This window comes from Thermobia domestica, chromosome 10 (assembly GCF_964235325.1).
Source record: "Thermobia domestica chromosome 10, izTheDome1.hap1.1, whole genome shotgun sequence".
NCBI lineage: Eukaryota > Metazoa > Arthropoda > Insecta > Zygentoma > Lepismatidae > Thermobia > Thermobia domestica.
In genome coordinates this window covers 227,534,828-227,559,758 of record NC_137463.1, presented here as the reverse complement: position 1 = coordinate 227,559,758, position 24,931 = coordinate 227,534,828, and the positions used below count along the sequence as shown (strand labels likewise).

Below are 24,931 nucleotides of genomic sequence, written 5' to 3'. Positions count from 1 at the left end.
ATAAGTAGCATGCTGAGTCGCAAGCTATCTTATTTTCGGACAATTCATCCTACAGTGATGGTCATATACACGTTAGATGCCTCATGCTGAGTAAAATCTGCCAACGTACGTTGTTGAACGTCATCGGTACGGGGTTCCATTGGGTACAACACGTGACATCAGTTGTTGCAATATGACTATTAAAATGCAATGTGACTATTACATCATATTAGTAGTAGTTCTAGAAACCAAGGTTATGCTCTTCCTTCAGACAACTATGTTGAAGCCATACTTCAACAGGGAAATAAGTGTCCACATGTATTCTGGAATATGCAAGACCTCTTAGAGGACTCAAATGCACCGTTGTCTATTGTGTCATCCATGGAAAAGTGTGGGATATGATCAGTCGTTGACTTCATGATGGTTCTCCAGCAGTGTTGATGTCTTGTGAACCAGAAAAGCTTCTATACAAGCAGTGTGAGAGGTGATTCCTCAGGTACGTATCCAATTCGTGTTCCGACGTCACGACGTAGAAAGAATCTGATTACAGCACGTGGAGGCTTCACGTCGTACTTATTTTTCAATATTAGAGTTTTTGTACAGTTGTGAAATTGTAATCATGTCGATGTAGGTATAATCACACAAAGAATCTGTGAGATAGAGTTCATTGCACTCTTTCTTGATGTTGGAATTTTCACAAACAGCAGTAAATATGGAAACATTTTGTAAACAATGTTCTTCGTTTCATTGTTATCAATATATATTCTCATATATTTTTTTTTTTTTTCCTTTCTGTTGAAATTCTTTCCGAAGTATATTGTTTGTTCTTTACTGTAAGTTACGTTGAATTTGTTCTCAATTCTCCAATTGCATCGGCGGTGTCATGTACTAACAACTGAAGTTAAACAAGCTCGATATCAGCACAGATGGGAATTTATATACACCTGTTTATGTATAGGCCGGAAGATTGTCTACCAACGTGAGTTTACATTTTTTATTAATATTTTGTGGAACTCGAGGAGCTGCCGTCCCTCCAAAACGATGACCCTGGCCCAGATTTAGAGTTGGAAGCAATTGTAGTAAACATTATATGCCTATCAGTAAAGATGATTGTTCTAAAATTATAAATCTGTTTCTGAAAGACGTTGAAAAAGAACAACAATACAATTTGTTCCTAACACTATTATGGAAAGATTTTATTCGATAAATGCTCTATAAACCAAGTGTGATACATATGTACTACGTAAAGTTTCACGGAGATGAACATGAATCACTCACTCACACTCTCTCTCTCTCTCACACAAACACACACACACACACCACACACACACACACACACATATATATATATATACTGTATATATATAGATAGATAGATAGATATATAGATAGATATATGAAGTTTTATCTTACGAACATAGGTCTCCAAAGATACTTTATTTTCTGAATACATTTGAAACCCCCACTCTACCCCATTAGGATACACATTTTAATGAAAGTGACTTAATAAAAATTGGCTCGATCCAAGTGCTATGTTAAAAATTCATTTCAGACGAATTAGGCATGTTCCCGTGTTAATGAGACAACGTCGATTTAAATATGGAGGCAAAAATATACAGCTTTGAAAATAGAGATTTCCCCTTCCTCCCTCAGAAATCGGAATTGTTGAACACACTGGGGCACATGTCAAATTATTATTCTTAATGAGGAGTTCATATATCAAGTTTCATTACCTTAACTTGAGAGGCACCTGGCACATTATTTTCCACATAAATTTTGATCCCCTTGCCTCCTTAAGAGTACGCATTTAATCAAAATAAGATTATAAAGACCTAGTTTGAGGTAGGTACCAACCATGTTCAAAAATTCATTTTAAATGGTTCAAGTTCAATGTATATGTGAACGTTCCAATTCCAATAAAAAGCTATGATGTGTATTACCATGTTATGTATTTTGTATATTTCTTAAGTAAAAATTGTGAGTATTGAATGTTAAATGAATTCAAATTTTCTCCTCAAGTCTCCTGTACAATATGAAATGATTATGTCAGTACACTGGCAAAATTCTTGGCCCATTAACAGTATCTAAGAAACGGTATACTTATACTTTGTTTAAGCATGCATTATTAAGATCCTACCATCACAGGAATTAAGATGAGTTTCAGATTTACATTAGATTAGTATTCCAAAATGGTCTGAAATATTGCATTTTACCTCTGTTTTAAGCAAAATAAATATGATTTAAATCGTAAATTTAAAAAAAAAATATCATTCGATTTAAATCAATCAACCCTATCACCTCAGTAAACAGTTCTACGAAATCAAGTCAAAAAGATAAATACATACATACATAAAAAATTAAGCGCAGGTAATACTTCGGACAGAGTTGCAGAAGAATAATTAAGTTTAAATATGGAGCTGAACTATATTTTTTCTCTTTTACTGACAGCAATAAAATATTACAATAGAGAATACATTTAAATTACTAAATTACTTACAAAATTTGATGGAAACAATGCACTATCATGGATTAATTAATTGTCATCATCTGTTACATATATTGAATATGACTGTAATTTTGTCTTTTAAATTTTCTTGCTGTAAATATGAAGTTGATTTCATAACTGTGTTACGACCGCCACAAAAGCTAAACAACAGAAATTCACTGTATTCATTGAAGATGTTATTCAATGTCACCACCAGATGGTGTCAGAGGTAGCGGTAGATAACTAAATATTTATTTATTGATCGATCTGGCTTTAATATGCACAAAACAACACAAACTTATATAGAAAAATGCGGTCATATGTAGCAAATAGCGAACACATTGTCACAGCGTTATGAATCTTTTGCCAACGAGGAAGAAAGGCGTTGAATAACATCGGATGTGTGATCCAACAATGTGTAGAAACCGTCAGTGCCTTTGCTATCCTCGGCAAATATTGTGAATAGTAGTGAAGAAAAAAAAAAAAAAAAAGCTTTTTGGAGCTACAAAGACTGAAACTGTTTATGAAAACCTTTAAAAAAAAAAACCGGTTCAGTTTTTCCATTACCCTATCAAACTGGTTCGATATGTATGTGTAAATGAGCACAAAAACAAGAACAGGTATCAGCTTGGGCAAAAACACGCTGGTTTCAGTAAATATCCAAACTGTTTTGGAGAAAAGTTTCGGTGAAAAAACGAGACACTGGTTTTCCGATTTTAAATAACACCAGTTTCGCCAATCCATGACTGTGAACGCCATACAAGACTATTTAAAGGATGTTAGATGTTTGCTACGTATGTAACGTATTTTTCTTTATGCCTTTGTATTAAAGGCTGGTCAAGGAATGAACTTATACGTTCAAGTTTTTGATTGTTCTCTGCCATTAGCTCCCATACACAAACGTAACTGTAGGCCAATGAAAATCGTCTTCGTGTGGCTTTCAAATGCATATAGTATATTTCCATTACAGCAGCTATAGGACAGCTGCTATGACTGAAACGACCCTCGTAAATAAATAATAAATAGTTCAAATCCATGTTTATTATCTGTCCTATTCTGTTTAAATTTTCTGGAAGGTATTTTGATTGCTTTCTAACAGTTCTACCTAATACGAGGTTTATTTTGTTTATTTATCTTAGAACATACTAATCCAAAATCTGAATGACTCTGCCAAAAGGGTTTGCACCTAATTTCAAGAAAATGATTCAACTGAAATGGCAATTATTACATGAGAATTGAAGTTTCCAAGAATTATTTGAGGTGCCCTGAAACAAAGTTTTTCTACAGTTGAGACCTACTAATACGTTTTCTCGTTCCCCAAAATAGGATTTTGACCAAATTTCATGAAAATCGTCAGAATAGGTTTTGAAGATAAAATCTGCATCAAAACTTTCAAACATTTATTCAACGTATAACTTGTTTGCTTTAGATTACATAATAAAACACTATTACTGATATCGTGTAAAATGTATTTCAATATTCTCGGAGATACAGAATCATATTCTTTAACTATCATCATTACAAGAACTCATAATAAAATAATTTGCAAGCTTGCAGCGATTTACAAAGCACATAATCCTATATAATGAACATATTAATATACCCTGATTGCAAGAAGTTGGGAAAGTTAATTATATGAATCTTATAAATAAACAGTACAATACAATAAATATACTGGCCTGGAAATTATCACACATCAAGTCTTGGATATTTACAAACAATATTTTAAGTCCATTGAATGTATACCGTTAACAAAGAGAGGGGAAAAAAGTGAAATGTTACTTTTTAAATTAAAAAAAAAAAAAATTCTATAACTGAATTTTCATTCAAGTAACAAATAAGAATGTTTATATATGCTTGCAAATTGAAATGGACATAACACATACGCATTCATACTCACGATAATGTTATGGAGCTTATATTATTACATTACTATTAAACGGAGTGTAAAGGATTAGATACGTAAACACCCACCCATTTAGATTTCAATTTTTAAAAATAAAAATGTCTAAAAATCTATATGAACAGAAGTGGTCAATTGAAAATAACCCTAGAATTTGGAAAATCGAAGTTTTATTGCTGGAGCTATCGTGAAGAATCACATAGTGTAATATTTTGTTTTTACGATTTTGTTTCGACTATTTTATTAGTCGATTAACACGGTAGCTGCCATATGGGTCCGATCGGACCTACTGGAGTGGTCTACGAAAATGTCCTAGTAGGTCCGATCGAACCCACAATTCCTAATTCGTCGAGTTGTTAGAGTACTTGTATTGTAAAGTGCTGTCTCTAGTGTAAACGAACCATACTGTTTCTATCACACACAATATAGGAGAGATTTACACTGTAAGTTTTGTTGTTAAATGTTGCTGATTAACGTCGCTACGAGCGCTGAATATAAAGTAACAGGTATTTGCTGCTTTTGTAGGGTCAATCGGACCTACGTATTGCTTTTTCAATGACATGCTAAAAGTTTAACAATGGATTCATTATTTATTCTAATTTATTTTGCCAGTGTTATGAAGTCCCAATCATTTGCTGAATTTTCAGAAAGGTCTGGATCACTATATTGTTATTACTAATAAGATCAAGTCCTGCACATACTTCTTCGATTTTTACTGCACAAAGTAACTACTTATCAGCATTAAAAGCAAGAGGAATTCATTCATACTTTTCACACAAAGCTAGCTTGCTCCTATAACAATGAACAAATATATATCAAACAGAGATGCCAGTTCAACTGTAACTTATCCCCAACAAAAAACACACACGTAGGTCCGATCGGACTCCCCAACTTTCATGCGCGCGGATTCAATACCTCGCCTTAGATTATGTTTCAATCTTGTGTTACAAAATATGAACAAAACAAGAAAAATATAAGTACGTACGTTTGATGAAATCTACTGGTGAACAACAAAATTCACTTTTGGCAGCTAACGTTAAAAAAAAAAAAAAAAAAAAAAAAAAAAAAAAAAAAAAAAAAAAAAAAAAAAAAAAAAAAAAAAAAACGCATCAGCTCATCATAGGCGAACGCATCACCATAAATTCCCGATTTCAACATCCTGCTTGATCTGAGTGTGTATCTTTCTCTCATTGACGTTCTCTCTAGTATTGTTCACGCTGGACATTTCTCCGAGGGCACAGTAGCTAAGCGACCGAGCGCTCACCTCTGGTACAGAATCCCTGGTTCGAACATAGCCCTGAGAATTTGTGTTGGACATCATCATGTCCGTGTGTTATCCCATTTCCTCCCACATGCTTATTCTATCAATTCTTCATAATTATTCGTCTCCTTGAATCTAAAGGGCATATCCGAATGAACTAAAACTTAAGGATTTCATTTGTATGGGACACTTTTCAATTGCACGAACCGGTATCAAATAGTTTCTCTTCCGGTACACTGCAAAAACAGAATTATATTAATGTACCTGTTAGGTGGGCATTCACGAATTAAAAAAGAAAGGAAGAAAGAAAGTAGGAGGAAAAAATGCTGTACAGATAATAAACTGTTAGTACTTTCTGTACATTATCAATAAATCTGTTACAAACTAAAATAATTCTTCGAATCAGAAAGTACAACTATCGTTTGGATCACTGTAAGCAAGCATAAGATTCACAATGGTTAGTTTTAAAATGTAACAAATTATACTTTTACACGACATTTTACATATATGATTACTAATAATGCATTTAGATTTGAAATTAAATGTATCAACAAGAGCAATAGCATAGATAACAATAATAAAGCTATGTAATAAAATAAAGATTTTATACAGTATTCCTTTTCTTAAAAAAAAAAAAAAAAAAAAAAAAATAATAATATTGTTTCCAATCACAGTAACTATAGCACCACCAAGAACTAAATAAAAAAAGGGTTCATAAATCTTTTCTTTACGTTTAATTTATCTGCAGACCTACTAGAATGTGTCTATTTAACGTAATATGTCAAGCATAACTAAACTCCATTCTTTGTAACAACTGAAACGTTCTGTAACTAAATATTGAACAAACTTCAACTGGTGTTTTTTCTTTTATTTATTCATACACACATTTATAAATAAAGTATATTTGGACAGGCCGCTCACAACGTTGAATTCATGAAACTCATTGAAAATAACTTTTGAATGAATTAAAATTCTTGTTCATATTGTACAAGTACTGTATATGTAACATGAACAGACTACTGAAGTTACATAATAATTACTGAAATCGTGTCATTTTATGATAATATTCAGTCAATTTACTCAAACACCGTTTCCAAGGATCACAATTCACACTGGGAATTATATTATAATTTTATTCCCACTCATTAAAAGCCTCTTTCACTTCGAAATTAGTTTTACTGTAATATTTTAGTCCCTCTGTATTGGATTAGAACACTGATACAAGAAGAATGCGACTTACGTAAGAATTTGTGCTTCAATGTCAGGTTTTGTGTAGAATAAAACTAACTTTTTAATTGGACTGCAAAAAAATTCTACATTTTAGCAGGCTATCTTACGAACTTGCTGATCCAAACCAGTTCAGAATGTCTATCAGCGCAAGAATGTACCTGAACTACTTTGTTGTTTGAATAAACATGCAAGTATAAAATAATGCTAAACATGGTTTGATCCAGAAAAAAAATGTTGTGCACTTGTAGTGAATTTTGAATCCGGTTAACACATATAAATGCTGATATCATATACACATACATACACGAACACATAAATAAGTAATCACTAACATCAGTAGTTAACAAAATTCATATGACATTGTTCTGTAACTTCTTTTCACTAAAACGAACACTGCAAGTAATCGGACATGAACTATTATTTATTTCTTTTTCTAATGGTAATGAATTAACAGTAAAACCACGAAATTAAACACTAAATGAGGATCTTTCCAGACAGAAGCCTCTTTGAACTACTTTTTATCACAGTAGATACAAGTAATACTTTTTTTTATTCTATCGACTAGTGATACACTTTTGTTTTTCGTAAGTGGAAACCAAGTTCTGATTAAAATCTGTACACAATACTACAGGTTTCTCTTACACAATCATATGTAATTATGGCAGTTTTCAGTATGGCTCTGTGCATTTTACCATAAAATGTTCAAGAGTCTAAAATATTTGCAATTTAAACGCAGACACCTATGTTTACTTTACCAAATATCCCTAAGTATACATATTGTAAAAGGATTTATCAACCTAAATAATTCATTTTAACATAAATCAGTTAACTTTTTCCAATGTATATTTACCTTTTTAAAAATCACCCTGTAAGAAAGAAAGAAAGAAGAGAAAGGAAGAAAAAGAGAGAGAAAGAAACGAAAATTATAAAACTGACAAACAATTTTCCCACCAAGACACAAACATATGGATATGGATAATGCTGCGACGTTACATTAACTTAGTATTTTATAGGTCTCTTTTGCAATATACGAAATAAATAATACAAGTATACATGTATAGATATATATGATGGCATATAATTGTAGTAACAAATAGTGAAATAAACCTAAACATATTATTAGCTTGTATTTGAACTATTTCTTTAGTTTTTTTATTTTCATTGTACACTTGTAAGCCTAATGACGCATTATTTCCTGCAACAATGCCCTTGGTAAATCAAGAACGGAAAAATGTGTTTTGTACTCTTTTGAAATTTCGGAATTCAATTGATTTGCTAGGAATTCATAATACGGACTGCAATCATCATCATTGTTGGTGATAACTTAAAGAACACCAAATTTATATACAATCTAGAACACAAAAAAATATTGGTCTTGCACCTTAGTTTCAATGACTAGGGAAAATTACAATTGTGACCAATTTGGAAAGAAGAAGAATTACTCAGAGTTTACAGCAGAAATTCATATATAATAATAATGATTTCAAATTAACCTGTGACGAAATTAATTTCATATTTAACAAATAATTTAAAGAGTGAAAAACTGCATATAATACCAAATTACTGACCATTTTCTTGGTGCTTTGTAGTTCAAACACTTCATAAATATGAGGGAACAACCAACATCTTAACTTTGGTACTTTTGTATAAAATATTTATAAAACAGGAACACTTTTTAATACATGAAAAGAAACATTTCTTAATATGTGTGTGTTTGTAACTTCTCAAACTCTTTTTTTTTTATATACATATCCACACTTAACAAATTCATTTATAAAGTAATCGAAACGAATATTTCAATCACGTATTAAAATTTATTTTAATTTACACTAAATTTTTCAAACAATAACGATCTGAATATACCTGAAGGACACACGCAACAAGAGCATGTGATCTTTAACTCTTGTTTTATAATATATATTCAATTCACTGACAGCTCTCCACATAATACTCAGTCGACACAATCAATTTAACACTCACTGCAAGAAAATATCCAGTTGACACACGATACCATCATAACAGAAAAATTCTTCTATATAATAATAATAATATTGCACACACAAGTATAAATATCAGTATATTACTTTGATTATTACCACTCACACCCTCTGGAGCATTGTGAACTGCTGACTGGACTTGTGCAGCTACTGAATGTTCTCGAAGAGCCTCGTTTAGTTGCCTATGTCGAATACCTAGTAGTGCATCTTCATTTGGTGACACGGTAACGTCATGAGCTTCAACAAGGTCCTCAACTGGTTCAACCAATGGATTAGTATCTGAGACTCTTGCAGTGTCAGAAGTATTAACTACAGGCTGAGGTAGATTAACACCAACTGACTGAGCTTCCTCTTTCTCAACGTTCTCTTTTTTTGTTGGTTTATCCTGCAACAGAAATTTCAAACTTACTCGTACAGAAAAATATAGTAGTAGTTCGTCCTAGTTCATGGAACAAAGGACATATAACTAGATATACAGTAATTGCAAATTAGGAAGCGATCGAAATTCGTGGATTATTCCCATCTTTTGGTAATTATTCCTCAATCGGGACACGCAGCCCCTAATGACACTCAGCGTGAGCTCTCAAATCATCATGTCAAAAAGTTTGGTTAAGAACGATCCAGGCATTTCGGAGGAGTATCCGGTCAAACGAATGCAAAAGTCGATTAAAGAGCTTTGCTCGTTACTATTTCTAACGCTGAAAATTCTAGCTTCCATTGTTTACAATGGAAACTCGTACGCCAAATGGTACTCCAATGTTAAGTCTATGGGCATTCTATTTTTCGGTGATTATTCCTCAACTGTATGTACAATCGAGATATGCGACCTCTTACAACATTTAAGTGCGCACTCTCGAATCACTGTGTAAAATTTAGTGAATAACGGTTCAAGTCTCTTAGATATCCAGTTTTTCGATGATATTCCTCAATGGAATGTCCGATCGGAACATGCGACCCCTTACGACATTCAGTGCGCATGTCAAACTTTGTAAAGAACGGTTCGAGCATCAGAGGAGTATCCCGATAACCGAACGCCTAAGTTGAGTAAATACCTGCTTCGCTCCAATAAGTGTATCGAAAGTCCCCGACCAAAAATAGTCCCCTGAAATTCATCACACTATCACGGAACTCGGCAATGATGTGATCCGCGAGGAGAAGGAATAGAAAAATCAACAGCTGCCAGTAAACTTTGCCGAAATAATGTAGCACGCTCATCAATAGAGAGATGGGGAACATCGTCAAAAGGGGAGGACTGACCTCAATTCACAAGACGAAAATTGCAATTGATGAGGTTTAGGCACACCAGATAGACCACGAATGATTATGGGAAAATGCTCACTACTACACAAGTCGAAATAAACTCCAGGGGAGGAACTCTTAATTGGGAGTACAATTGGAAACGTCCAAGTGCGAGAAAGTTCCTGTGGCATGGTAAAGTGTGCAGGACTGCCATCATTAAGTAAAAGATAAAACAATGTCAAGGAAGGTAGTAATTTCTCGACCCCGAGCCTCTGTCTGAGGTGAACCCCACAAGTGACGGTATGCATTAAAATCACCAAGAACTACAGGTCGTGTGGCGATTAAGTTGTTCCAGATCATCCATTGTAAAGTGATTATGATGAGTAACGTAAATATTGCAAAAGATAATTGGTTGCTGGGAGAAAAACTCAAACAGCAACAACTTGCAAATTACTTTGAAGATGCAGAAGTGAGGAATGGAAAGTGTTCAAGACACCAATTGCCGTTTCTCCTGTAGCACGGCCATCGGGAACTTGATTATGCCTAAAGAGAGTAAAACAAGAAACGACAGAAGAATGGGTGGAAAACACATTTAATTCCATCAGAATTAATCCATCAAGAACAAAAGGATGTTAAGGTCGGGAAGAATGAGGTTTGGATTTTTCTTGTTCTCAACTACAGTACAATGATCATGGTAATACAAAATATATCATCAGAAAGAGAGGAATCATTATGCTGAAGCCTGCCAGGTGAACTAGATTTAGCCTTCTTATGACCAAGAGCGATCCTCGAAGGTGGTCATGGGTTGGGAGCTAAATATCGGGGTTGTTTTAGGAAGGTCTCCCGTAAAGAACTAGAAGTCTTAACCGATTTGATATGAGAATCAAACTTGGATTTCTGTTTTCGATGCTCTTCGGTACCAGTTGATGATGAGGATGCATAAGCTACATATGAAGCACGTGCAGATGGAGTTTGGAACTAGTTTGTGTACTACATCTCTATAGTCTGGGTAGGTTGAGACATGTAGAGATAGTCACAAAATTAGTTTGAGCAGAGCCTCGACTGTCTGAGGTACCTCGGGATTTGGTTGCAGCGATTACAGAAGTAAAACTAACTGCAAATGAATGGATGAGCTGCAACTGTCTGTGCGTGTCAAAAGCAGAAATTTTCTTAGTAACTATCAATTCACGATTGCCTTTCAGAAGTTTAAAGGACTCATGACCTCGAAACGAAATGGGATGAGAACCTTTACAGTTAACACAAGAAGGAGCGAGGTTACAGAGAATGTGTTCAACCTGACCACTGTTACCACATGAAGTAGAGCCGAGTGACAAGACCCTGTAGTGTGGTCATGTTGGCAACAACGTAATAGAATAAAAGCTCCTCCCATCGAAAATGGGAGCTCAGAAATATTAAAGATAAGGATATATGAAGAAGGAGGCACAAAAAAGCCATTCTGTTTTTCCTGAATTCCGTTTATCATCAATTACATGTTGGTTAAAATACACATATGCTGTCAACTATAAAAGTGATGTATTAGACAGTTGTAATGCCTTTAAGTACCACACTGTCTGCTAGGCAGCCGTGGACGTTCCAACAAAATTCCGTATCTGTGCATAAGGCAAAAAACGACACAACACTGGTTAGCTTCCAATGTGTCTCACTGCATCACTAATGATGATTCGTCTTCAGGTAGTCCTGTTCTTCACCCTTTGAATCATTGATAGTGGAACATTTTAGAGAAGATCTGCTCTAAACCTGATCGCAATACTAAAGTTCTGAAAGCAGATTAGGTACAGACAGCAGCATCCATATCAATGGAAGTGGTGCGTGGGATGATAGATAAATATCCGGCTCGTTTGCACAGGTGTGTGATGGTCAAGGGTAAACATATTGAATAACTATCTGTTGCTGCGGATGCTATGCAGGTAGGTCCTCCACACCGTAAATTATATTGTGTTTCGTCAATGACTTTATGTACTACGTTACTTTCTCTGTCGGACAAAATATATAGCAGCACTAATTACTCATTAAAAAGATAAATTAAAATGTACTGTTAATTATGAGTGATTTTCATTGCTAGTCATAACGTAGCTAATCAGGAGTTCACTGTAGATCAATAAATAAAACTGAATAATAATAATAATAATAATAATAATAATAATAATAATAATAATAATAATAATAATAATAATAAAAATCAATCAACTACTTACATCAACATTATCCAATTTAGCAACACACGTTGGTTCCTCTGCATGAGTTTCCGATGCCAATGATTGACTCTTTGGTTTAGCCAGCAGAGCAACAATCTTTCCACAGCTCGCGCATTCCCAGTCCTGAGATCTATTAAAATAAAATAATGCTAAATTAGACACAGGTAAGAAAATTCTTCCTAAACCTTCTTCAATTTTAAGTATCTCGAAAACGTTTCCTTTTCTCACAGATTACTTTAGCGAAGAACCATATTTTGACAAACAGAAAGAAGAGATCAACGCATTCATATCTAACAAGATTTGAACGTTTGGATTAATTTCTTCATTAGAGCTTGCAACGCGACCGTTAACGCTCACTACTTGTTTGCAACGTATATCAACATGAAAATCACAAGTTGTGCTACCGACGCTTACCGTGGGGATAGGCGAATTTATCGGCCTGTGACCTAGAAAATTATTTAACGTGTCCAAGTGCTTTGATTTAAGAGGATCTTCAAGGGTATGAAAGAAGAAAAACGGCTCGGGGACATGAACGGTAAGTAAGTGCTTATAATCATTACAAATTAAATTAAAAAGATCAATATATAATCGAAACAGTAACAAACAAATGCTTGCAAATCAGGATTTCGATCAAAACAGATAGTTAATATATTACGTTATTTCAACAAACTTAGTTTAAATCATCGTAATTTTTCTCATTACAATCAATTTTTTTATATATATATATATTCAATATATTCTTTCAGATATTCTAGAGTTCACAGATGTACCAGGAAAAAGAATGAAGCAGAAGAATAGAAGAGCAGTTCTAGTTAGCTCCAGGAGATTCAACAAGATAAATATTCTTACTAAGTAGTTATAAGCTTAGAGTTCAGGTGGATACATATGTACTAGAGTAGTATATGATGTTCCAATAGTGTGGTTAGTATTTCTTCTTAGCTGAAACAGAAATTAAGGAGTTAGCTAAATGTAAATGTCAATGCATATGAAAGTTATAAGTAAATATGTTAGTAACTTTGACAGCCTTCCTGTTATTAATATATTCATGAGCATGCAAATGAAGTGACATTGTTTACATGTGTATGTATTTTGTACTTGATAGCTTAGGTTTATTATTCTTACTTAAAGCATCTTGAAGCATCAATTAAGTGTAATTTCAGTTAGTATTTTAAGCATTTCATCTTTCAAATATATATATATATATATATATATATATATATATATATATATATATATATATATATATATATAGGGATGGCCAAAATTTTCCGGAATCTGTAAAATTTACTTTCCGGATTTCGGAAAAATCCAGAATTGACCATTCCCAATATATCTTTTACTATTCCAAGTAGACTCAATTTCTTTAATCCATTAATTATATTTGGTCTAGGAATTAATTCGTGCGGGTGGACAAGAGATGGCGCAACGAACGGAGCGTCCCACAGTTCCGTGTATCCACACATGTGTTGCAAACCCCTGTCATCGCGTATCGTTCGTAGTATAGGGCAGTGGATTAAAGCGTCAACAACACCAGTTTGTAGTTAAGTGAACATGGCGCAATTTGTGCCTGATAAAGTGTTTTTGCGGGGTGTCCTGCTGCATTACTTTAACATGCAGAAAAGTGCGACTGAAAGTCATCGTATTTTGGTGGAAGTGTATGGTGACCATGCTCTAGCTGAGCGAACGTGTCAGAAGTGGTTTGCACGGTTTAGAAGTGGTGATTTCGGCTTGGCAGACCAAGAGCGAGCTGGACAGCCAAAAAAATTTCAAGACGAAGAATTGACAGCATTGCTCGAGCAGGATTCGTGTCAAACGCAGGAACAACTTGCAGCAGCATTAGGCGTTGATCAAACAACAGTCTCCAAACGCTTGAAAGCCATGGGAATGATTCAAAAGATGTCACATTGGGTTCCACATGAATTGAAAGACAGAGACGTTGAAAGACGAAAACCATTTGCGAATTGCTGCTTCAACGACAGAGCAGAAAGGGGTTCCTGCATCGAATTATTACGGGTGATGAGAAGTGGATCCATTACGAGAACCCTAAACGAAAAAAGGCCTGGGTGAAACCAGGTGAACCAGGTCCATCACAACCAAAACGAGATATTCACTGAGCAAAGGTTATGCTGTGCATATGGTGGGATATGAAAGGTGTGGTGTACTATGAGCTGCTGCAACCGGGTGAAACTATGAATGGAGAACGTTATCGACGACAATTAATGCGTTTGAAGCAAGCTGTGGCCAGAACACGACCAGAATGGGAGAACAGACATGATAAACTTATTGTTCAACATGATAACGCTCGCCCACTTGTCGCAAAACCGGTCAAAACCTATTTAGAAAATGTCGGATGGGAAGTTTTACCCCACCCGCCGTATTCACCAGACGTTGCTCCTTCGGACTACTACTTGTTCGATTGCATGAACAACGATTTGATTGGACAGCGGTTTACTTCTTCAGAAGATATCGAAACATGGGTCTCTGACTGGATCGCTTCCAAGGATGAGGACTTCTTTCGCCACGGAATCCGTACATTGCCTGACAGATGGGCGAAAGTGGTGGCTAGCGATGGACAATATTTTTCTTAAGGTATTTATGTATTTTGTGTTTGTACTACAGCTTCAATGTGTGCGTACCAACCGCACGAATTAATTCCTAGACCAAATATTATATTTTAACATAATCATAATCATGTATTTTATTCTTATCGTTGCTTATGCAAATTCATTACAACAGGATTATTTGGTTTAATTATAGCTAAGGAGAAAATCATGCAAGATTTCTATTCTGATAAACGTTGCAAATCCATCCTAAACCATTATACGTTAAATACACAATGACTTACGTTGCAGCTTCCAAATGTCAATTACCTCAGTATGCATACAATAGGCTAACAGGTAGATAACGACATACCTTTAGCATCAGTGCAGTAAGAAGAGAAGTCGACAGACTTTCAGCATCAGTGCAGTAAGAAGAGAACTAATTTTCTGGAACTGAACTAAGTTCTGTTGAAAGCGACTTTTACATTAAATTACTCCAGTAGCTGCAACCACAGACTATTTTTTCTTTTATTCTCTTTCTTTGCACTAGTGATATAATTGTATAAAGCATTACTCGTAAGAGAACCATTGAAATTTATTTTTATTTTATATTTAATATGCTTTGCCAAACTCTAAAGAAGGAGTTAAAAGAATAAGCCACTTCTTAGAACCTCCCACCTCTTTGACTGAACTTCTTCTAGCAGAGAAAGTAATATCCTTTCAGCATAATTCTCCAAGGTGGATGAATTACAATTTACATTCGTACTAATTAAATTAGAAGACATTTATGTAACTCCGTTTAAATTATTGTTTTTCTTTTGAAACTCTTTTCAAGAAAAGAGGAGACGGAACATAACTCCCTCGCCTCAAATCCTCTAGTTTTACCAGGCTGCCGTGGCCATAAAGAGAGCCTTCTCACGGAGGGCGAATATCTAATGCAAATGTTAAAGCAGTGAACTGAAGGAGAGTTGAAATTATTACTTTGTTACTAACATAAGAGAGCTGAGTTTGAGTTTAACATCCCTTTCAGCAGTGAAGCTATATGAGGCGGACCTACTGATTAACGTGGAACCTGAACCACATGAACTTTCGCCGGGAATCGAACCCGGGTTTCCCACGCCAAAGGCACGTACGCTAACCGCTTAGACACAAAGGAGCTCACTCACAAGAGAGAGTTCGTAAGATTCGTGTTCCGAACCACTAATAATTTTGTTCCAGTGTCATGTACCCGGTACGTAGAACAGATACTGAGGGAGTCTGAAAATCCTTTCTTAGAAATAAAATTGTAATAATGTTTATATTCACAGCTTACCTTCCCTCACGGGTTGAAACAGAAAACTAAAAAATGTTGCGCAGAAGGATAAAAGTGCATTTGACTTGCATCTAATTGCTTTCAGTGCCAAATGATGATTCCGACCAAATTTTAGTCTACACCTATAGAACAGGTTACGCCCTTGAATTAATTGTAGTTTTGAAAACACTGCAGCATCGTTCTGAATAGTCAAAATTTAAATTTTGCTAGGGCTAAATGCATATGTTGTGACTTTCCCACTGATAGTGACATCAACCACTATTAATGATCACAGACTTTGCTAATGAACAGTGGATTTCATTTAACTTCACTATCTAACGGTACTGGCACATACCCACTCTTTAGATTCAAAATTATAACTTATCATCTCAGGTAACATACTGTGATTTGACTAGAAGAAGAAGATCGTAATCTCAGCTGTTAATCCACCTCACATTTCATCGCACTAACTTTTACTGTCTTCGAACTTTATCGGTATTGTGCAGAAGTGTAATCTGACTACCATTCTCGGTTTAACCACTTAAGAAAATAAGAGAGCTTATCCAAATTCTGCGGTAGTTGCAGACACGTTACAGAAAATAACATAGTTTTAGTTTTTCAATTATATTTTCCGGGTATTGCCAAAATTTCCGAACAGAAGAATTTTCCTAATGGGTTCAAAATTTCCGGAAGATACGTATCTCCATAAAATATATATTTGATTTTAACATATTGGTATTAGATAAAATGATTCTGGCCTTGTTATTTTAATAATTTCCTGTCATAAAACGGGAACTTTATAAGATTGCTTAAGATAATTTAAATGTGTCCATATTAATTAATAAACTAGGATTATGTTTTAGTATCTTTTGTAGCCATAATTCCATTCTTCACGGTAGTAACTCTTAAGGAGTGGTGCAAATATATTTGTTACCACAAAATTTCCTTATTCTAATACAATAAACATAACTACTCAATGATCTTAACTGTAAACTAGTAAATATAAAATGGTTTTCATTTTAAAAGCATAATGTAGTAAAATATTCGAAAATTTCAAATTTTCCGTTTTTTTTTCAAAGCTCGGGAAAAAAGGGTAAAAAAAAAAAAACTGTTTTTTTTTTACCCAAAATTTCCGGTTTCTTTCCAGGCCTTTACAACACTAGTTAGGATCTAAATTGCCCACTAAAACCCAAAAACTCCTGTACGCTAACTCGCCACGACAACTGGGAATATGAGTCTCGTGCATGGCTATTTTTGACGTAAGTATTCCCAAGGTTTACCAGTAAGTAGTTCTGGTTCTATGCTTGAATAGAATGCAAATAAATTCTTTATAAAGTTCAAAGCTTCCCTTTACCTTAAACCTTAAAATCTACTTAATTCCCTTGAATTACGAGTGTTGACTACTATATCACTTTATCCTATATTGTGTGTTTCTGTGTTTTAGAAGGCATATACAAGGTCACAATTCACACACACTGTTGCTTGGTAAAATTTTCATTTATATTGTTTTTAGCATTGTTATCTTCGAGGAATAGCTCATACAATAAATTAAGTTCACACTTTTTATAGCAATAATTATAATTTAAGGCAAATATATATCAAATTAAATTTGTATTTTGTTTCCGGTACTGGCTCCCATGTCAGAAAATAAATTTATAGCTCTATTGGCCAGTACTACCGAAAATCTTTTGATTGTTAGAAATAAGCTCGTTAACTTGTGAAGTACTCTTTTAAATAAATATACTATTTTAAATAACACTAGTATTTCATAGTATATAATTTTGTAAGACCTAAAGAGTTACATTATAGAACTTCAACACTTTTTTTAAGAATGCCAAAATACACTATGCATAAGTGCCGGAAGTCTTATAGAATGATGTGCGTCCGTCCAACTGTCGATAGGCATTACAGCAGAAACGGTAAGAGAAATCGAGAAACAGTTTTATGCAGTCACCGTCCCAAGAACAATTCAATTTCCTCCGTTAACCCCAATTCAAACCGGAAATGGTAGAAATCAACCGTTTCCAGTTTTAACATTAATCGCTATACAATAATAGATACGACAAACAATAGATTATACGTCTCAACACAACATACCATTACCACCCGCAACACTACGAAACCGGAACTGGCTGAAACTTACTTGTATTTCCGGTCTCAATACTTATTTTCATAGAGCAAAACCGGTAAATGATAACGAAAAATATGAAATGAAATCTTTCAGTTTTACGCCCCACGATTTTGCCAGCTAGGCTAAAGAGATTATGAGAAATGAATGAAATGACGAAAGTAGGAGGAAACGGGAGAACTCCGAGAAAACCCAGGCACATGGTGTTTGTCCACCACAAAGTTCACTTGGCGCAGGCTGGGATCGAACTAGCACCCCTACGCACTAGAAATGAACGCTCTACCACTGAGCCATCGCGCCCCTGGTAAGAGATATCAAAAAGCGGTTCTTTGACACAGATTTAGCGTCTTAACAATGAGTTTTATTTCCACTTTTTCGACACTTCTGGTTTCAAGGAGGTAGAAGATCTCCGACCTTTTGGCTAAACACTGATCGCATAATGGATAAAAACAGAAATATATAGCGACAAGAATGTGACTCATCTCTGACTTTATTCTGCTATTGCAACCGGCAATGATAAACAGCATTAGCACTTGCGATTTCAATATTAATCTCTATAGAAGAAAAACAGTAAGAAATTGCGAGTAATGGCTTTTTTTTTTTTTTTTTTTTTTAATATATGGATTTAGTGTCTGAAAAACAGGTTATATCTGTAACCTTATTAATTTATTACAGCTAGTAGTTACAGATGTACCACTTCAAGTTTGAGTATTGAATTCGCATAGTTTGGAAGACTACTGTAGCTTTACACCGTGGAACAAAATTCACTCGTTTGGTGGTTTCTTAAAACCTACGTAGTATTTTGAAACATTACAAATACAGTGAGAAGTTCAGTAAACAATCTTAATGGATCTCATGGACTTCCTACCTTTTCGCAAGGACCTTTCTTTCTTCTGGTGTGTAGTCTAAAGAGCCAATTGTTCCGTTGCCGGGCGTAGGCATGAAAGCTATGAGAGCTAGCAATGCTGTTCGAATTGACCAGGAAGGTTGCCAGGTCTCCGGATGGTGACCAGATATGCTTAGGCAAATTTTACTGTTAATTTCAAATCTCCCATTAGGCTAGAAAAAAAAAATAACATTTTTCCTAACTTTAATATACACTTACACCTATAGGAACAAAGAAATATTTAAAATGAAAAGAATATTTTTAAAAATACTATACAATATACATAAACTCTTATCACACTACTAGATTCCCTATTTCCTTCATTGATTTTAGCAAAGCTTTATAGTAAGTATAAACCCAACTTTGATGGCTTATAACTCTAGAACCAGAAGCCTATACAACATAATATTTCGTACTAAGGTCGTTAAGGACTACCATCATACCAAATTTGGTCAAGATTGGATGAGTTCTTCAATCACGTACAATATATGAGATGTTCTAAAAATGGCGCCCATTGACAATAGAACGCTATTCTTCAGACCAACATAAAGCGAAAATACTATATAATGGTGTACCCTCCGGGACTTCCTTCAACTGCTATGGGAAATCAAAATTTCACTATGTGGCAACGTCGCAGATTAACTTGGAACCATTAGTATTACTCTATGAATCAATCCATCAAATACTTACTTAGATTGTTGGGCTAATAAATAGTGATAGTGTCAACGGCTATCGACTTTAACTGTCATCTGGAAAAAATCGAGGTACCTATTTGATGGATTGTTAGATCTACTCTATGGTTCTATAATTTGCAGAATTTCTAACTGAAGTCCGATTTTCATGCGGTTTGTGGCAAATGATCAAGGAAGGATGGGACTATGTTTACTACTTTAATTTCATCAAGGTTAATGTCAGATACGCCTCAAGAAAAACAGCAAATATTCGCCAATATACCTTACAATTAGAATGAGGTTTTGGATTTTTGAAGCGAAATTGGAGAATACAAATTGTGTTAGTGAGAATACAAATTAAGTGTTAGTGGTAACACCCATATATCATATGTTGAATAACTATAGCCGGTTTCTTGCTTAACGGAGAGAATGCTTGGGCGACCTAAGGAGTCGATAACTGACATCTTCCACAACACTCGCCTGCGGAATCCGATGCTTGCCTGTCCCACTCAGAAGCGATCCTGTTTCTTCCAATTTATTCACTAGCGACCGTATTATGTTCCTGCCTGGGGCAGAACGTGAAGCAAATTTGTTTCTAAATGCTCTTTAGGTAGCAACAACAGATTTCGTTCTTCAAAAACTTTTAACGATAAACTAATGTTGCTCCAAAGAGTACACTATTCTCACTGTGTTCTGATCATACACAGTAGCAGAACTGTGCAACATAATTCCCAATACAACGGCCTAGTTTCCTGTTTCTTATTGACCTTGGCAAGGTTGCCATTTAACGGAGAAAACTCAAATCTCCACCCCACACGGCGTTCCAATTGTAAGGTACATTGCCGATTACGTGCTTTCTTTTTAAAGGCGGCGCGATATTACCCTGGATGAATTTAAACCAGTAAACATAGTTCCGTGTATATATATTCCATCCTTCCTTGACAAGTTTCCATAAAGCACATAAAAATCGGACTTCAGTTAGAAATTCTATACCCAAATGAAATCCTTGAGTTAAAAAAAATGCATATATATATACACTTCGTTTTGACTTGTAAAATAGTGCTCTGTGGTCCGTGGGCGCCATTCTTAGAACAGCCGATATACTATCCTTGATTAATTGTTTTAAAAGAAGAAATCAAATGAACGACAAGACTAATGAAGAAAAAGCATTATCTTTAAACGCATCATCAAACAGAGATGGGAAGAAAGAATAATTAAAAAACAGAAAAACAGTTGTGACGTGCTTAGGTGGATGCCATGTTGGAACACACAGTTACGTGATAGTATTATCAGGTTGAAAGTAGAGAGTTTAGTGATGATAAGACTAACGGGTCGGTAAAACAATAGGAAAGTGAAGGAGCAATAAATGAATATAAAAATTTATACAGGGCTCACACTGGTATTCTGGATTCCCTGAATTCCCATGAATAAGCAAGTAAGTTAACTTTGACTAGAGAACACTGTCATTTATGGTTCGATATACAAAAAATAATTTATTAATCAGTCTCCACCATCCATATAGCCGTCCAATACTCTCTTTTTTATTTTTTAAATACTGTATAAGCTTACTTTGTTACTGTAAATATTATGAGGAAAACTTCCTGTATTTGAGATACAATAAATCATTAGTATCGAAAAATAATTATACACTAAGGATACCTTTAACCTTTATTTACTTGGCATTCTGAACATAAACAAGTAAACATATCATAATTTAGCCTACTCTTTGATTATTTACAACCATGAATCCTCTCTCTCTCTCTCTCTCTCTCTATATATATATATATATATATATATATATATATATATATATATAGTAGGTAGGTAACTCCACCGACAAAATTTGGGAGGTGATTCATTATATGAAATGAAAAAAAAAGTTCTAATAAACATGGGACGAAAAACTCCTCCTTTCAGAGTTATGAACCGCCGAAAATTCGAAAACGCTTTGCCTTAACTACAGGACTGATCCCAAGCGGTTTAAGGAATTACAAAGGAACTAGTATGCGAACTATCTAAATATCCATGTTTTACTATCCTCCGTTACCGGTGAAACGAACTATAAAAAATAAATTTTGGTATACTCCTTTAATAAGTACTAATAACGCGTTCGTTTCGTCGATAACGGAGGATGGTAAAACATGCATATTTAGATAGTGCGCATACTAGTTCCTGTGTAATTCCTTAAACCGCTTGTTATAGGTCCTATAGTTTCTAAGGCAGGGCGTTTCGAAACACGATTTTTCGAATTTTCGGCGGTTCATAACCCTGAAATGGGACGTTTTCCGACCTATGTTTATAAGAACTTTTTTCTTTCATTTCATATAAGGAATCACCTCCCAAAGTTTGTCGGTGGAGTTACCTATTACCCTGTATATATATATATATTACACCTGAGGGGCCGCGGGGCTCAATGGTAGAGCGTTCACCTCTGGTGCAGGGGTACTTGGTTCGATCCCAGCTCGCGCCATGTGAACTTTGTGGTGGACAAACATCTGTACGTGAGTTTCCTCGGGATTCTCCCGTTTCCTTCCACTTTATCCATTCAACCATGTCATTCATTTCTCATCATCACCGTCTCCTTTAACCTAGCCGGCATAACCGCGGGGAGTAGAACTAAAATATTTCATTTTCATTTTTTGTAACAACTGACTTTATTTAATTTGGTCTAAGCTTCTTTATTTTTGAAGGGGTTTTCTTTTTTCAGCCTTTTTCTTCTTACTGAATCTGTCTTGATTCTTTGAAGTGCTCTTCGTATCTTCTGTGAGAAGTTTTAAAGTTTCGTAACATTGATTGTATAATAGGAACTTTCTGAATACTTTCGTCAAATCTGAGTGCATTTTTCACTGTTACTAAGCAAATAGACTATGTTCATCTAAATTTTCTACAAGTTAGTTTTCATTTTTAAAAACAAAAAATTCCCATTACAGCGTTTCCATGTAGTAATCTAGCACAATTCCAAATAAGGTTTATTTCCTAGCATTATAGTAAACAAATAAAAGAATAAACAGTGTTAAGTATTGAAGTGATTCGAAAATAGAATGACAAGCCAGAAGATGAAACTGATGTCGGATATAGAACAAGTTTTACTTTTGAGATCCTCACATTTATTCGCTGGAGATTGTGGGTGGCTTTTAAAAGTCCAGTTCTCTTAATGAAGTTGTGAGAGTTGGAAGGGCTTGAGTAAACGATTTTCTAAAATTGTAGATTGCAAACCATTTCCTGTTTGACAAAGGTGGCATCTGAAAATCAGGTTCTATCTTTGATCTTGTCTCTCTATTGCAACCTATAGTTATAGATGTATTACTTCAAGTTTTGAATATTTAATATACACAGTTTGGAAGTCGACCGTAGTTTCACAGTGAAACGAAACTCACTTGTTCAGGAAAAAGATGTCCTTCAAAAACTGTCCATTCAAGTTAATATATGTTTTCATTTACCATCCTAAAAATTCTCTCCCTTCACTTTCAGACCAAACGGAAGAAAATTTCTAGAACTACGACGACTATGACAATGAAACATACCCCCACATAGTTTTCTTAGCTCCTCGTAATGGAACTATGAGTCAAAGTAATACTGCATTTTATTTATTTTTTCCTGTTCTACCTCCTAATCCCAATACACCTATGCGTTTATGCTTACGAAAACGATTAAATCCTTTACAAATTATCAACCTGACTGAAACTGCAAAATGTAAATGAGCAAACATTTTAACTTACGGTCAACATAATGATATTTGGTGGTTTCATCGGATATTCTGCTGGAAGTAAGATCCGACCATGGTAGACTCCACCTTCAAATTCTGTCCCTGGTGGACCTTGAACCGTGAAATGCCACTCAAACAAGTTATCATCCAAAGGTTTTGCGCAAAATTCCTCTGTAGCATCCTTTAATTCACACGCCTCACGCATCAAACGTTTCACAGCTGGCAAAGAAAAACAGGATCATGGAAATGTATGAAATTATGTCTCTAATGTACAAGATGTGTCAATTATCATGCAAAGTCAACAACTCCTTAATTATTATAGATACAAATATCTTAATATATTTATAGGTTTTCACACTGAGTTGAATCTCGTAATGTGTGGTTCATTATGACAAAGGAATATATGCAAATGTGAGGGGAAAGTTTGTCATTACAAAATTATTTGTTATTTGTACTTTGAAATAACCTACAAACTGAAACATAAAGAAACAAGCACATTATCCTACCTATGAACACGCAATGGCCTTTCTGTAGATATATAATGATAAGTATCTATTTGACAGTCCCACTAATGGATGAATGAACGTTACTAATAACTTTGTCTTCATTAGTAAAGTTCTCAAAATGTGATAAGACTCAATGGCAAATTATTCGAGAAAAGAAAAGAAAATCGCTGTTGATAATGGTGGGAGTTACCATCGAAAATTTTGGTAATTAAGAAAATATATGAACGTGTAACAAAGTTCAAATTAATGCCTAACTCTGGTTTTTTTTTTTTTTTTAAACAAAAACTATAATTTCAATATTTAAATTATTACATCTGTATTTTATACCATCAAGTAAGAAGCAAGGATGAAAAAAAACATGGATTGATGGGGACTACAACTCCGATTTCCCTCCTTGGAGATCAAAAGCTTTAGCAATCAAGTTACATGTGGCACAACCAGTTTTGTGTTTCCTGTGTTTAATTCTCAAATTCCAACTAACTAGTCATGTACCTGCAATAAGCAGGGCAATCCAACAGTGGTGTCGCTAATAGTTAAATTAGTTCAGCAACTGCCTGTCAAGTGGAAGCTTAAACTTACATGAGGAAATTTGCTAATCGTTCCTCATTCTCTGGTATCCCGAGATTGATTTATCTTGCAATTATCATTTTGTTTGCAATTTCCCCGCCTCACTATGACTTCAGCATCTTTATTTTCATTGTATCTATTGCTCCCATCACTTTTCTGGTCCATGTAATTATTTCCCCACTTTTACAAGTAATTCCACTTATGCTATTCACGGTTTGTTGTGTAGTTTCCAGAACATGAATGTCTCAATCTGTTATTGTTCCTGCCTCGAACCGACGTATCAAAATAGGTAGAATAAGTTTACTGACAATTTTCCGCTTCAAACA

The 24,931-nt window shown here is 34.7% G+C and overlaps 1 protein-coding gene across 2 annotated transcripts in view; it reads right to left on the bottom strand.

Moving 5' to 3' along the window:
- Positions 1 to 3,850: 3,850 nt before the first annotated feature.
- The window catches only part of LOC145663026 (ubiquitin-conjugating enzyme E2 J1-like), a 29,131-nt gene continuing 8,050 nt past the window's right edge, over positions 3,851 to 24,931 (bottom strand). For both annotated transcript variants that reach the window (XM_081729162.1, XM_081729160.1), the window contains exons 3-6: positions 23,546 to 23,751; positions 19,138 to 19,328; positions 12,311 to 12,440; positions 3,851 to 9,240 (exon numbers count right to left, since the gene is read on the bottom strand). In XM_081729162.1, the coding sequence (XP_081585288.1) occupies positions 8,872 to 9,240; positions 12,311 to 12,440; positions 19,138 to 19,328; positions 23,546 to 23,751 (896 nt within the window). In that variant the 3' untranslated portion in view covers positions 3,851 to 8,871. The remainder of the gene's footprint in view (positions 9,241 to 12,310; positions 12,441 to 19,137; positions 19,329 to 23,545; positions 23,752 to 24,931) is intronic.